Below are 14,590 nucleotides of genomic sequence, written 5' to 3'. Positions count from 1 at the left end.
ACTGCTTCTCACAACTTGCCTCCCACACCATATATTCTTAATACCTTCCACAGAGCATCTCTATCAACTCTATCATATGCCTTCTCCAGATCCATAAATGCTACATACAAATCCATTTGCTTTTCTAAGTATTTCTCACATACATTCTTCAAAGCAAACACCTGATCCACACATCCTCTACCACTTCTGAAACCACACTGCTCTTCCCCAATCTGATGCTCTGTACATGCCTTCACCCTCTCAATCAATACCCTCCCATATAATTTACCAGGAATACTCAACAAACTTATACCTCTGTAATTTGAGCACTCACTCTTATCCCCTTTGCCTTTGTACAATGGCAATATGCACGCATTCCGCCAATCCTCAGGCACCTCACCATGAGTCATACATATATTAAATAACCTTACCAACCAGTCAACAATACAGTCACCCCCTTTTTTAATGAATTCCACTGCAATACCATCCAAACCTGCTGCCTTGCCGGCTTTCATCTTCCGCAAAGCTTTTACTACCTCTTCTCTGTTTACCAAATCATTTTCCCTAACCCTCTCACTTTGCACACCACCTCGACCAAAACACCCTATATCTGCCACTCTATCATCAAACACATTCAACAAACCTTCAAAATACTCACTCCATCTCCTTCTCACATCACCACTACTTGTTATCACCTCCCCATTTGCGCCCTTCACTGATGTTCCCATTTGCTCCCTTGTCTTACGCACTTTATTTACCCCCTTTCAGAACATCTTTTTATTATCCCTAAAATTTAATGATACCCTCTCACCCCAACTCTCATTTGCCCTTTTTTTCACCTCTTGCACCTTTTTCTTGACCTCCTGTCTCTTTCTTTTATACATCTCCCACTCAATTGCATTTTTTCCCTGCAAAAATCGTGCAAATGCCTCTCTCTTCTCTTTCACTAATACTCTTACTTCTTCATTCCACCACTCACTACCCTTTCTAATCAACCCATCTCCCACTCTTCTCATGCCACAAGCATCTTTTGCGCAATCCATCACTGATTCCCTAAATACATCCCATTCCTCCCCCACTCCCCTTACTTCCATTGTTCTCACCTTTTTCCATTCTGTACTAAGTCTCTCCTGGTACTTCCTCACACAAGTCTCCTTCCCAAGCTCACTTACTCTCGCCACCCTCTTCACCCCAACATTCACTCTTCTTTTCTGAAAACCCATACAAATCTTCACCTTAGCCTCCACAAGATAATGATCAGACATCCCTCCAGTTGCACCTCTCAGCACATTAACATCCAAAAGTCTCTCTTTCGCGCGCCTGTCAATTAACACGTAATCCAATAACGCTATCTGGCCATCTCTCCTACTTACATAAGTATACTTATGTATATCTCGCTTTTTAAACCAGGTATTCCCAATCATCAGTCCTTTTTCAGCACATAGATCTACAAGCTCCTCACCATTTCCATTTACAACACTGAACACCCCATGTATACCAATTATTCCCTCAACTGCCACATTACTCACCTTTGCATTCAAATCACCAATCACTATAACCCGGTCCCGTGCATCAAAACCACTAACACTCTCATTCAGCTGCTCCCAAAACACTTGCCTCTCATGATCTTTCTTTTCATGCCCAGGTGCATATGCACCAATAATCACCCATCTCTCTCCATCAACTTTCATTTTTACCCATATTAATCGAGAATTTACTTTCTTACATTCTATCACATACTCCCACAACTTCTGTTTCAGGAGTATTGCTACTCCTTCCCTTGCTCTTGTCTTCTCACTAACCCCTGACTTTACTCCCAAGACCTTCCCAAACCACTCTTCCCCTTTACCCTTGAGCTTCGTTTCACTCAGAGCCAAAACATCCAGGTTCCTTTCCTCAAACATGCTACCTATCTCTCCTATATATACATATATATATATATATATATATATATATATATATATATATATATATATATATATATATATATATATATATATATATATATATATATATATATATATATATATATATATATATATATATATATATTTATATATATATATATATATATATATATATATATATATATATATATATATATATATATATATATATATATATATATATATATATATATATACATATATATATGTATATATATATATATATATATATATAAATATATATATATATATATATATATATATATATATATATATATATATATATATATATATATATATATATATATATATATATATATATATATATATATATATAAAAGGGCAAATGAGAGTTGGGGTGAGAGACTATCAGTAAATTTTAGGGAGAATAAAAAGATGTTCTGGAAGGAGGTAAATAGGGTGCGTAAGACAAGGGAGCAAATGGGAACTTCAGTGAAGGGCGTAAATGGGGAGGTGATAACAAGTAGTGGTGATGTGAGAAGGAGATGGAATGAGTATTTTGAAGGTTTGTTGAATGTGTCTGATGACAGAGTGGCAGATATAGGGTGTTTGGGTCGAGGTGGTGTGCAAAGTGAGAGGGTTAGGGAAAATGATTTGGTAAACAGAGAAGAGGTAGTAAAAGCTTTGCGGAAGATGAAAGCCGGCAAGGCAGCAGGTTTGGATGGTATTGCAGTGGAATTTATTAAAAAAGGGGGTGACTGTATTGTTGACTGGTTGGTAAGGTTATTTAATGTATGTATGACTCATGGTGAGGTGCCTGAGGATTGGCGGAATGCGTGCATAGTGCCATTGTACAAAGGCAAAGGGGATAAGAGTGAGTGCTCAAATTACAGAGGTATAAGTTTGTTGAGTATTCCTGGTAAATTATATGGGAGGGTATTGATTGAGAGGGTGAAGGCATGTACAGAGCATCAGATTGGGGAAGAGCAGTGCGGTTCCAGAAGTGGTAGAGGATGTGTGGATCAGGTGTTTGCTTTGAAGAATGTATGTGAGAAATACTTAGAAAAGCAAATGGATTTGTATGTAGCATTTATGGATCTGGAGAAGGCATATGATAGAGTTGATAGAGATGCTCTGTGGAAGGTATTAAGAATATATGGTGTGGGAGGCAAGTTGTTAGAAGCAGTGAAAAGTTTTTATCGAGGATGTAAGGCATGTGTACGTGTAGGAAGAGAGGAAAGTGATTGGTTCTCAGTGAATGTAGGTTTGCGGCAGGGGTGTGTGATGTCTCCATGGTTGTTTAATTTGTTTATGGATGGGGTTGTTAGGGAGGTAAATGCAAGAGTCCTGGAAAGAGGGGCAAGTATGAAGACTGTTGGGGTTGAGAGAGCTTGGGAAGTGAGTCAGTTGTTGTTCGCTGATGATACAGCGCTGGTGGCTGATTCATGTGAGAAACTGCAGAAGCTGGTGACTGAGTTTGGTAAAGTGTGTGGAAGAAGAAAGTTAAGAGTAAATGTGAATAAGAGCAAGGTTATTAGGTACAGTAGGGTTGAGGGTCAAGTCAATTGGGAGGTGAGTTTGAATGGAGAAAAACTGGAGGAAGTGAAGTGTTTTAGATATCTGGGAGTGGATCTGTCAGCGGATGGAACCATGGAAGCGGAAGTGGATCATAGGGTGGGGGAGGGGGCGAAAATTTTGGGAGCCTTGAAAAATGTGTGGAAGTCGAGAACATTATCTCGGAAAGCAAAAATGGGTATGTTTGAAGGAATAGTGGTTCCAACAATGTTGTATGGTTGCGAGGCGTGGGCTATGGATAGAGTTGTGCGCAGGAGGATGGATGTGCTGGAAATGAGATGTTTGAGGACAATGTGTGGTGTGAGGTGGTTTGATCGAGTAAGTAACGTAAGGGTAAGAGAGATGTGTGGAAATAAAAAGAGCGTGGTTGAGAGAGCAGAAGAGGGTGTTTTGAAATGGTTTGGGCACATGGAGAGAATGAGTGAGGAAAGATTGACCAAGAGGATATATGTGTCGGAGGTGGAGGGAACGAGGAGAAGAGGGAGACCAAATTGGAGGTGGAAAGATGGAGTGAAAAAGATTTTGTGTGATCGGGGCCTGAACATGCAGGAGGGTGAAAGGAGGGCAAGGAATAGAGTGAATTGGAGCGATGTGGTATACAGGGGTTGACGTGCTGTCAGTGGAGTGAATCAAGGCATGTGAAGCGTCTGGGGTAAACCATGGAAAGCTGTGTAGGTATGTATATTTGCGTGTGTGGACGTGTGTATGTACATGTGTATGGGGGGGGGGGCCATTTCTTTCGTCTGTTTCCTTGCGCTACCTCGCAAACGCGGGAGACAGCGACAAAGTATAAAAAAAAAAAAAAAAAAAAAAATATATATATATATATATATATATATATATATATATATACATATATATATATATATATATATATATATATATATATATGTATATATATATATATACCGTGAGGGCTCAGAAATTGATGTGAAGAACCTTACAGTTTTATTATCACAAATGGGTTACATGATACCAAAACAACATATCAACTTGAACAAATATGAGACAATAAAAGCACTTCGAGAATTCCTGTCACATGAGGAATTGAAATCCGTGGACGCTTGTATTGTGATTATTATGAGTCATGGTCGTGATGAAAAGTCTTTCTACACTTCTGACAATCTCTACATTACTGTAAATGATGTTGTAGAGAGATTTAGTAATAAAGAGTGCCCAGCCTTAAAAGGAAAACTCAAGATCTTCATCTTCCAGTATTGCAGGAGTTCAGAACCCGATGTTGGAGTAGAAGCAACACCTCAAAGAGTGATGTACTCTCGGGGTCTTAATGTCCAGAGAGATTCAGCTCATTTTGGTGAAGCAGTTGTGCATAGGGATCCAACCTTCACTGACATGTACATCGTTTACTCTTCAGTTGAAGGTTTTGTATCATTTCGTCACCCTAATAGAGGATCATGGTTGATGGAAGCTATCTGCCATGTTTTTGTGAACAATGCTCATAATTCGGAACTAGAGTCTCTGATGAAAATGGTTTCTCTACGGGTGCGTGAAAATTATACGGATAATGGTTGTAAGCAGGTGTGCGAGTTTGTTCAGAGAGCCTTTGATCGACATTTCTACTTCAACCCTGAACCATTAAGTTACACGTAGGATTTCACCATTCTGTATCAGAACGTTCTTCTTTATGGACTTGTTACAACAGTATTTACTAAATATATATATTTAAAATATATATATATATATATATATATATATTTATATATATATATATATATATATATATATATATATATATATATATATATATATATATTCCCTGGGGATAGGGGAGAAAGAATACTTCCCACGTATTCCCTGCGTGTCGTAGAAGGCGACTAAAATGGAAGGGAGCGGGGGGCTGGAAATCCTCCCCTCTCGTTTTTTTTTTTTTTAATTTTCCAAAATAATGAACAGAGAAGAGGGCCAGGAGAGGATATTCCCTCAAAGACCCAGTCCTCTGTTCTTAACGCTACTTCGCTATCGCGGGAAATGGCGAAGAGTATGAAAAAAAAAAAGTATATATATATATATATATATATATATATATATATATATATATATATATATATATATATATATATATATATATATATATATATATGTATTTTTTTTTTTTTTTTTTTGCTTTGTCGCTGTCTCCCGCGTTTGCGAGGTAACCCAAGGAAACAGACGAAAGAAATGGCCCAACCCAACCCCATACACATGTATATACACACACATATATATATATATATATATATATATATATGTATATATATATATATATATATATATATATATATATATATATACATATATATATATATATATATATATATATATATATATATATATATATATATATATATATATATATATATTTTTTTTTTTTTTTTTTTTTGCCGCTGTCTCCCGCGTTTGCAAGGTAGCGCAAGGAAACAGACGAAAGAAATGGCCCCCCCCCCCATACACATGTATATACATACGTCCACACACGCAAATATACATACCTACACAGCTTTCCATGGTTTACCCCAGACGCTTCACATGCCTTGATTCAATCCACTGACAGCACGTCAACCCCGGTATACCACATCGCTCCAATTCACTCCATTCCTTGCCCTCCTTTCACCCTCCTGCATGTTCAGGCCCCGATCACACAAAATCTATTTCACTCCATCTTTCCACCTCCAATTTGGTCTCCCTCTTCTCCTCGTTCCCTCCACCTCCGACACATATATCCTCTTGGTCAATCTTTCCTCACTCATTCTCTTCATGTGCCCAAACCATTTCAAAACACCCTCTTCTGCTCTCTCAACCACGCTCTTCTTATTTCCACACATCTCTCTTACCCTTACGTTACTTACTCGATCAAACCACCTCACACCACACATTGTCCTCAAACATCTCATTTCCAGCACATCCATCCTCCTGCGCACAACTCTATCCATAGCCCACGCCTCGCAACAATACAACATTGTTGGAACCACTATTCCTTCAAACATACCCATTTTTGCTTTCCGAGATAATGTTCTCGACTTCCACACATTCTTCAAGGCTCCCAGAATTTTCGCCCCCTCCCCCACCCTATGATCCACTTCCGCTTCCATGGTTCCATCCGCTGCCAGATCCACTCCCAGATATCTAAAACACTTCACTTTCTCCAGTTTTTCTCCATTCAAACTCACCTCCCAACTGACTTGACCCTGAACCCTACTGTACCTAATAACCTTGCTCTTATTCACATTTACTCTTAACTTTCTTCTTCCACACACTTTACCAAACTCAGTCACCAGCTTCTGCAGTTTCTCACATAAATCAGCCACCAGCGCTGTATCATCAGCGAACAACAACTGACTCACTTCCCAAGCTCTCTCATCCCCAACAGACTTCATACTTGCCCCTCTTTCGAAAACTCTTGCATTCACCTCCCTAACAACCCCCTCCATAAACAAATATATATTCTCTTTTTTTTTTTTTTTTTTTTACTTTTTCCCTGTCTCCCGCGTTTGCGAGGTAGCGCATGGAAACACACGAGAGAAATGGCCCAACCCAACCCCATATATGTGTATATACAAACACGTCCACACACGCAAATATACATACCTACACAGCTTTCCATGGTTTACCCCAGACGCTTGACATGCCCTGATTCAATCCACTGACAGCACGTCAACCCCGGTATACCACATCGATCCAATTCACTCTATTTCCTGCCCTCCTTTCACCCTCGTGCATGTTCAGGCCCCGATCACACAAAATCTTTTTCACTCCATCTTTCCACCTCCAATTTGGTCTCCCACTTCTCCTCGTTCCCTCCACCTCCGACATATATATCCTCTTGGTCAATCTTTCGTCACTCATTCTCTCCATGTGCCCAAACCATTTCAAAACACTCTCTTCTGCTCTCTCAACCACGCTCTTTTTATTTCCATACATCTCTCTTACCCTTACGTTACTTACTCGACCAAACCACCTCACACCACACATTGTCCTCAAACATCTCATTTCCAGCATATCCACCCTCCTGCGCACAACTCTATCCATATCCCACGCCTCGAAACCATACACCTTGTTGGAACCACTATTCCTTCAAACATACCCATTTTTGCTTACCGAGATAATGTTCTCGACTTTCACACATTCTTCAAGGCTCCTAGGATTTTCGCCCCCTTCCCCACCCTATAATCCACTTCAGCTTTCATGGTTCCATCTGCTGCCAGATCCACTCCCAGATATCTAAAACACTTTACTTCCTCCATATATATATATATATATATATATATATATATATATATATATATATATATATATATATATATATATATATATATGTATATATATATATATATATATATATATATATATATATATATATATATATATATATATATATATATATATATATATATATATATATATATACATATATATATATATATTTCTTTTTTTTTTTTTTTTTTTTGCTTTGTCGCTGTCTACCGCGTTTGCGAGGTAGCGCAAGGAAACAGACGAAAGAAATGGCCGAACCCACCCCCATACACATGTATATACATACGTCCACACACGCAAATATTCATACCTAAACAGCTTTCCATGGTTTACCCCAGACGCTTCACATGCCCTGATTCAATCCACTGACAGCACGTCAACCCCGGTATACCACATCGCTCCAATTCACTCTATTCCTTGCACTCCTTTCACCCTCCTGCATGTTCAGGCCCCGATCACACAAAATCTTCTTCACTCTATCTTTCCTCCTCCAATTTGGTCTCCCTCTTCTCCTCGTTCCCTCCACCTCCGACACATATATCCTCTTGGTCAATCTTTCCTCACTCATTCTCTCCATGTGCCCAAACCATTTCAAAACACCCTGTTCTGCTCTCTCAACCACGCTCTTTTTATTTCCACACATCTCTCTTACCCTTACGTTACTTACTCGATCAAACCACCTCACACCACACATTCTCCTCAAACATCTCATTTCTAGCACATCCATCCTCCTGCGCACAACTCTATCCATAGCCCACGCATCGCAACCATACAACATTGTTGGAACCACTATTCCTTCAAACATACCCATTTTTGCTTTCCGAGATAATGTTCTCGACTTCCACACATTCTTCAAGGCTCCCAGAGTTTTCGCCCCCTCCCTCACCCTATGATCCACTTCCGCTTCCATGGTTCCATCCGCTGCCAGATCCACTCCCAGATATCTAAAACACTTCACTTCCTCCATTTTTTCTCCATTCAAACTCACCTCCCAATTGACTTGACCCTCAACCCTACTGTACCTAATAACCTTGCTCTTATTTACATTTACTCCTAACTTTCTTCTTTCACACACTTTACCAAACTCAGTCACCAGCTTCTGCATTTTATCACATGAATCAGCCACCAGCGCTGTATCATGAGCGAACAACAACTGACTCACTTCCCAAGCTCTCTCATCCCCAACAGACTTCATACTTGCCCCTCTTTCCAAAACTCTTGCATTCACCTCCCTAACAACCCCATCCATAAACAAATTAAACAACCATGGAGACATCACACACCCCTGCCGCAAACCTACATTCACTGAGAACCAATCACTTTCCCAAGCTCTCTCATCCCTAACAGACTTCATACTTGCCCCTCTTTCCAAAACTCTTGCATTCACCTCCCTAACAACCCCATCCATAAACAAATTAAACAACCATGGAGACATCACACACCCCTGCCGCAAACCTACATTCACTGAGAACCAATCACTTTCCTCTCTTCCTTCACGTACACATGCCTTACATCCTCGATAAAAACTTTTCATTGCTTCTAACAGCTTCCCTCCCACACCATATATTCTTAATACCTTCCACAGAGCATCTCTATCAACTCTATGACATGCCTTCTCCAGATCCATAAATGCTACATACAAATCCATTTGCTTTTCTAAGTATTTCTCACATACATTCTTCAAAGCAAACACCTGATCCACACATCCTCTACCACTTCTGAAACCACACTGCTCTTCCCCAATCTGATGCTCTGTACATGCCTTCACCCTCTCAATCAATACCCTCCCATATAATTTACCAGGAATACTCAACAAACTTATACCTCTGTAATTTGAGCACTCACTCTTATCCCCTTTGCCTTTCTACAATGGCACTATGCACGCATTCCGCCAAACCTCAGGCACCTCACCATGAGTCATACATACATTAAATAACCTTACCAACCAGTCAACAATACAGTCACCCCCTTTTATAATAAATTCCACTGCAATACCATCCAAACCTGCTGCCTTCCCGGCTTTCATCTTTCGCAAAGCTTTTATTACCTCTTCTCTGTTTACCAAATTATTTTCCTTAACCCTCTCACTTTGCACACCACCTCGACCAAATCACCCTATATCTGCCACTCTATCATCAAACACATTCAGCAAACCTTCAAAATACTCACTCCATCTCCTTCTCATATCACCACTACTTGTTATCACCTCCCCATTTGCGCCCTTCACTGAAGTTCCCATTTGCTCCCTTGTCTTACGCACTTTATTTACCTCCTTCCAGAACATCTTTTTATCCTCCCTAAAATTTAATGATACTCTCTCACCCCAACTCTCATTTGCCCTCTTTTTCACCTCTTTCACCTTTCTCTTGACCTCCTGTCTCTTTCTTTTATACATCTCCCACTCAATTGCATTCTTTCCCTGCAAAAGTATACGTATGTAAGTAGGAGAGATGGCCAGAGAGCGTTACTGGATTACGTGTTAATTGACAGGCGCGCGAAAGAAAGACTTTTGGATGTTAATGTGCTGAGAGGTACAACTGGAGGGATGTCTGATCATTATCTAGTGGAGGCTAAGGTGAAGATTTATATGGGTTTTCAGAAAAGAAGAGTGAATGTTTGGGTGAAGAGTGTGGTGAGAGTAAGTGAGCTTTGGAAGGAGACTTGTGTGAGGAAGTACCAGGAGAGACAGAGTACAGAATGGAAAAAGGTGAGAACAATGGAAGTAAGGGGAGTAGGGGAGGAATGGGATGTATTTAGGGAATCAGTGATGGATTGCGCAAAAGATGCTTGTGGCATGAGAAGAGTGGGAGGTGGGTTGATTAGAAAGGGTAGTGAGTGGTGGGATGGAAAAGTAAGATTATTAGTGAAAGAGGAGAGAGAGGCATTTGGACGATTTTTGCAGGGAAAATATATATATATATATATATATATATATATATATATATATATATATATATATATATATATATATATATATATATATATATATATATATATATATATATATATATATATATATGTATATATATATATATATATATATATATATATATATATATATATATATATATATATATATATATATATATATATATATATATATATATATATAGGAAATGGGGAGGTGATAACAAGTAGTGGTGATGTGAGAAGGAGATGGAGTGAGTATTTTGAAGGTTTGTTGAATGTGTTTGATGATAGAGTGGCAGATATAGGGTGTTTTGGTCGAGGTGGTGTGAAAAGTGAGAGGGTTAGGGAAAATGATTTGGTAAACAGAGAAGAGGTAGTGAAAGCTTTGCGGAAGATGAAAGCCGGCAAGGCAGCAGGTTTGGATGGTATTGCAGTGGAATTTATTAAAAAAGGGGGTGACTGTATTGTTGACTGGTTGGTAAGGTTATTTAATGTATGTATGACTCATGGTTAGGTGCCTTAGGATTGGCGGAATGCGAACTTAGTGCCATTGTACAAAGGCAAAGGGGATAAGAGTGAGTGCTCAAATTACAGAGGTATAAGTTTGTTGATTATTCCTGGTAAATTATATGGGAGGGTATTGATTGAGAGGGTGAAGGCATGTACAGAGCATCAGATTGGGGAAGAGCAGTGTGGTTTCAGAAGTGGTAGAGGATGTGTGGATCAGGTGTTTGCTTTGAAGAATGTATGTGAGAAATACTTAGAAAAGCAAATGGATTTGTATGTAGCATTTATGGATCTGGAGAAGGCATATGATAGAGTTGATAGAGATGCTCTGTGGAAGGTATTAATAATATATGGTGTGGGAGGAAAGTTGTTAGAAGCAGTGAAAAGTTTTTTTCGAGGATGTAAGGCATGTGTACGTGTAGGAAGAGAGGAAAGTGATTGGTTCTCAGTGAATGTAGGTTTGCGGCAGGGGTGTGTGATGTCTCCATGGTTGTTTAATTTGTTTATGGATGGGGTTGTTAGGGACGTAAATGCAAGAGTTTTGGAAAGAGGGGCAAGTATGAAGTCTGTTGGGGATGAGAGAGCTTGGGAAGTGAGTCAGTTTTTGTTTGAGGACAATGTGTGGTGTGAGGTGGTTTGATCGAGTAAGTAACGTAAGGGTAAGAGAGATGTGTGGAAATAAAAAGAGCGTGGTTGAGAGAGCAGAAGAGGGTGTTTTGAAGTGTTTTGGGCACATGGAGAGAATGAGTGAGGAAAGATTGACCAAGAGGATATATGTGTCGGAGGTGGAGGGAACGAGGAGAAGAGGGAGACCAAATTGGAGGTGGAAAGATGGAGTGAGAAAGATTTTGTGTGATCGGGGCCTGAACATGCAGGGGGGTGAAAGGAGGGCAAGGAATAGAGTGAATTGGATCGATGTGGTATACCGGGGTTGACGTGCTGTCAGTGGATTGAATCAAGGCATGTGAAGCGTCTGGGGTAAACCATGGAAAGCTGTGTAGGTGTGTATATTTGCGTGTGTCGACGTATGTATATACATGTGTATGGGGGGGGGGGGGGCCATTTCTTTCGTCTGTTTCCTTGCGTTACCTCGCAAACGCGGGAGACAGCGACAAAGTATAATAAATAAATAAATAATATATATATATATATATATATATATATATATATATATATATATATATATATATATATATATATATATATATATGTATATATATATATATATATATATATATATATATATATATATATATATAAATATATATATAGATAGATAGATAGATAGATAGATAGATATATATACACACACAGACATATACATATATAGACATGTACATAATTCATACTGTCTGCCTTTATTCATTCCTATCGCCACCTCGCCATACATGGAATAACAACCCCCTCCCCCCTCATATGAGCGAGGTAGCGCTAGGAAAGACAACAAAGATATATATATATATATATATATATATATATATATATATATATATATATATATATATATATATATATATATATACATATATATATTTATATATATATGTATATATATATATATATATATATATATATATATATATATATATATATATATATATATATATATATATATATATATATATATATATATATATATATATATATATATATATATATATATATATATATATATATGATTCAAGTGAGAAACTGCAAAAGCTGGTGACTGAGTTTGGTAAAGTGTTTGAAAGTAGAAAGTTAAGAGTAAATGTGAATGAGAGCATGGTTATTAGGTACAGTACGTTTGAGGGTCAAGTCAATTCGGAGGTAAGTTTGAATTAAGAGAAACTGGATGAATAAAGTGTTTTAGATATCTGGGAGTGGATCTGGCAGCGCATGGAACCAAGGAAGCGGGAGTGAATCATAGGGTAGGGGAGGGGGCGATAATTCTGGGAGCCTTAAATAATGTTGTGAAGTCTAGAACATTTTCTCGGAAAGCAAAAATGGGTATGTTTGAAGGAATATTGGTCCCAACAATGTTGTATGGCTGCGAGGCGTGGGTCATGGATGGAGCTGTGCGCAGGAGGGTGGATGTGCTAGAAATGAGGTTTGAGGACAATATGAGGTGTGAGGTAGGTTTGATCGAGCAAGTAATGTAAGGGTAAGAGAGATGTGCGGAAATAAAGAATGTGGTTGAGAGAGCAGAAGAGGGTGTTTTGAAATGGTTTGGTCACATGGAGAGAATGAATGAGGAATGATTGACCAAGAGGATATATGTGTCAGAGGTGGAGGAAACAAGGAGAAGTGGGAGACCAAATTGGAGGTGGAAAGATCGAGTGAAAAAGATTTTGAGTGATCGGTGCCTGAACATGCAGGAGGGTAAAAGGCGTACATGGATTAGAGTGAATTGGCACGATGTGGTATACCGTGGTCGACCTGCTGTTAATGGATTGAACCAGGGCATTTGAAGCGTCTGGGGTAACCCATGGAACGTTCTGTGGGGCCTGGATGTGGAAAGGGAAGCGTGGATTCGGTGCATTATTACCGGCAAGGAACAGAGTGAATTGGAACGATGTGGTATACCGTGGTCGACTTGCTGTCAATGGATTCCACCAGGGCATATGAAGCGTCTGGGGTAAACCATGGAAAGTTCTGTGGGGCCTGGATGTGGAAAGGGAGCTGTGGTTTCGGTCCATTATTACATGACAGCTAGAGGCTGAGTGTGAACGAATGGGGCCTTTGTTGTCTTTCCTAGCGCTACCTCGCTCACATGAGGGGGGAGGGGGTTGTTATTCCATGTGTGGCGAGGTGGCGATGGGAATGAATAAAGGCAGACAGTATGAATTATGTACATGTGTATATATGTATATGTCTGTGTGTGTATATATATGTGTACATTGAGATGTATAGGTATGTATATTTGCGTTTGTGGACGTGTATGTATATACGTGTGTATATGGGTGGGTTGGGCCATTCTTTCGTCTGTTTCCTTGCGCTACCTCGCTAACGCGGGATACAGTGACAGAGCAAAATTTTTTTTTTTTTTTATTATACTTTGTCGCTGTCTCCCGCGTTTGCGAGGTAGCGCAAGGAAACAGACGAAAGAAATGGCCCAACCCCCCCCCATACACATGTATATACATACGTCCACACACGCAAATATACCTATCTACACAGCTTTCCATGGTTTACCCCAGACGCTTCACATGCCCTGCTTCAATCCACTGACAGCGCGTCAACCCCGGTATACCACATCGCTCCAATTCACTCTATTCCTTGCCCTCCATTCACCCTCCTGCATGCTCAGGCCCCGATCACACAAAATCTTTTTCACTTCATCTTTCCACCTCCAATTTGGTCTCCCTCTTCTCCTTGTTCCCTCCACCTCCGACACATATATCCTCTTGGTCAATCTTTCCTCACTCATCCTCTCCATGTGCCCAAACCACTTCAAAACACCCTCTTCTGCTCTCTCAACC

General features: G+C 39.4%; 1 protein-coding gene across 1 annotated transcript; it reads left to right on the top strand.

Annotated features, from left to right (window-relative positions):
• The first annotated feature begins 4,430 nt into the window (after window positions 1–4,430).
• On the top strand, window positions 4,431–5,072 carry LOC139754926 (caspase-9-like). Its single transcript, XM_071672747.1, has one exon. The coding sequence runs from the start codon at window positions 4,431–4,433 to the stop codon at window positions 5,070–5,072; it is 642 nt and encodes a 213-aa protein (XP_071528848.1).
• The last annotated feature ends 9,518 nt before the right edge of the window (window positions 5,073–14,590 follow it).

Source organism: Panulirus ornatus, chromosome 18 (genome assembly GCF_036320965.1).
Source record: "Panulirus ornatus isolate Po-2019 chromosome 18, ASM3632096v1, whole genome shotgun sequence".
Lineage (NCBI taxonomy): Eukaryota > Metazoa > Arthropoda > Malacostraca > Decapoda > Palinuridae > Panulirus > Panulirus ornatus.
This window is presented reverse-complemented; position numbering and strand designations above follow the sequence as displayed.

Bases quoted from the DNA above. Each gene is read 5' to 3' on its own strand.
- LOC139754926 (XM_071672747.1), top strand. From the start codon at position 4,431: ATGATACCAAAACAACATATCAACTTGAACAAATATGAGACAATAAAA.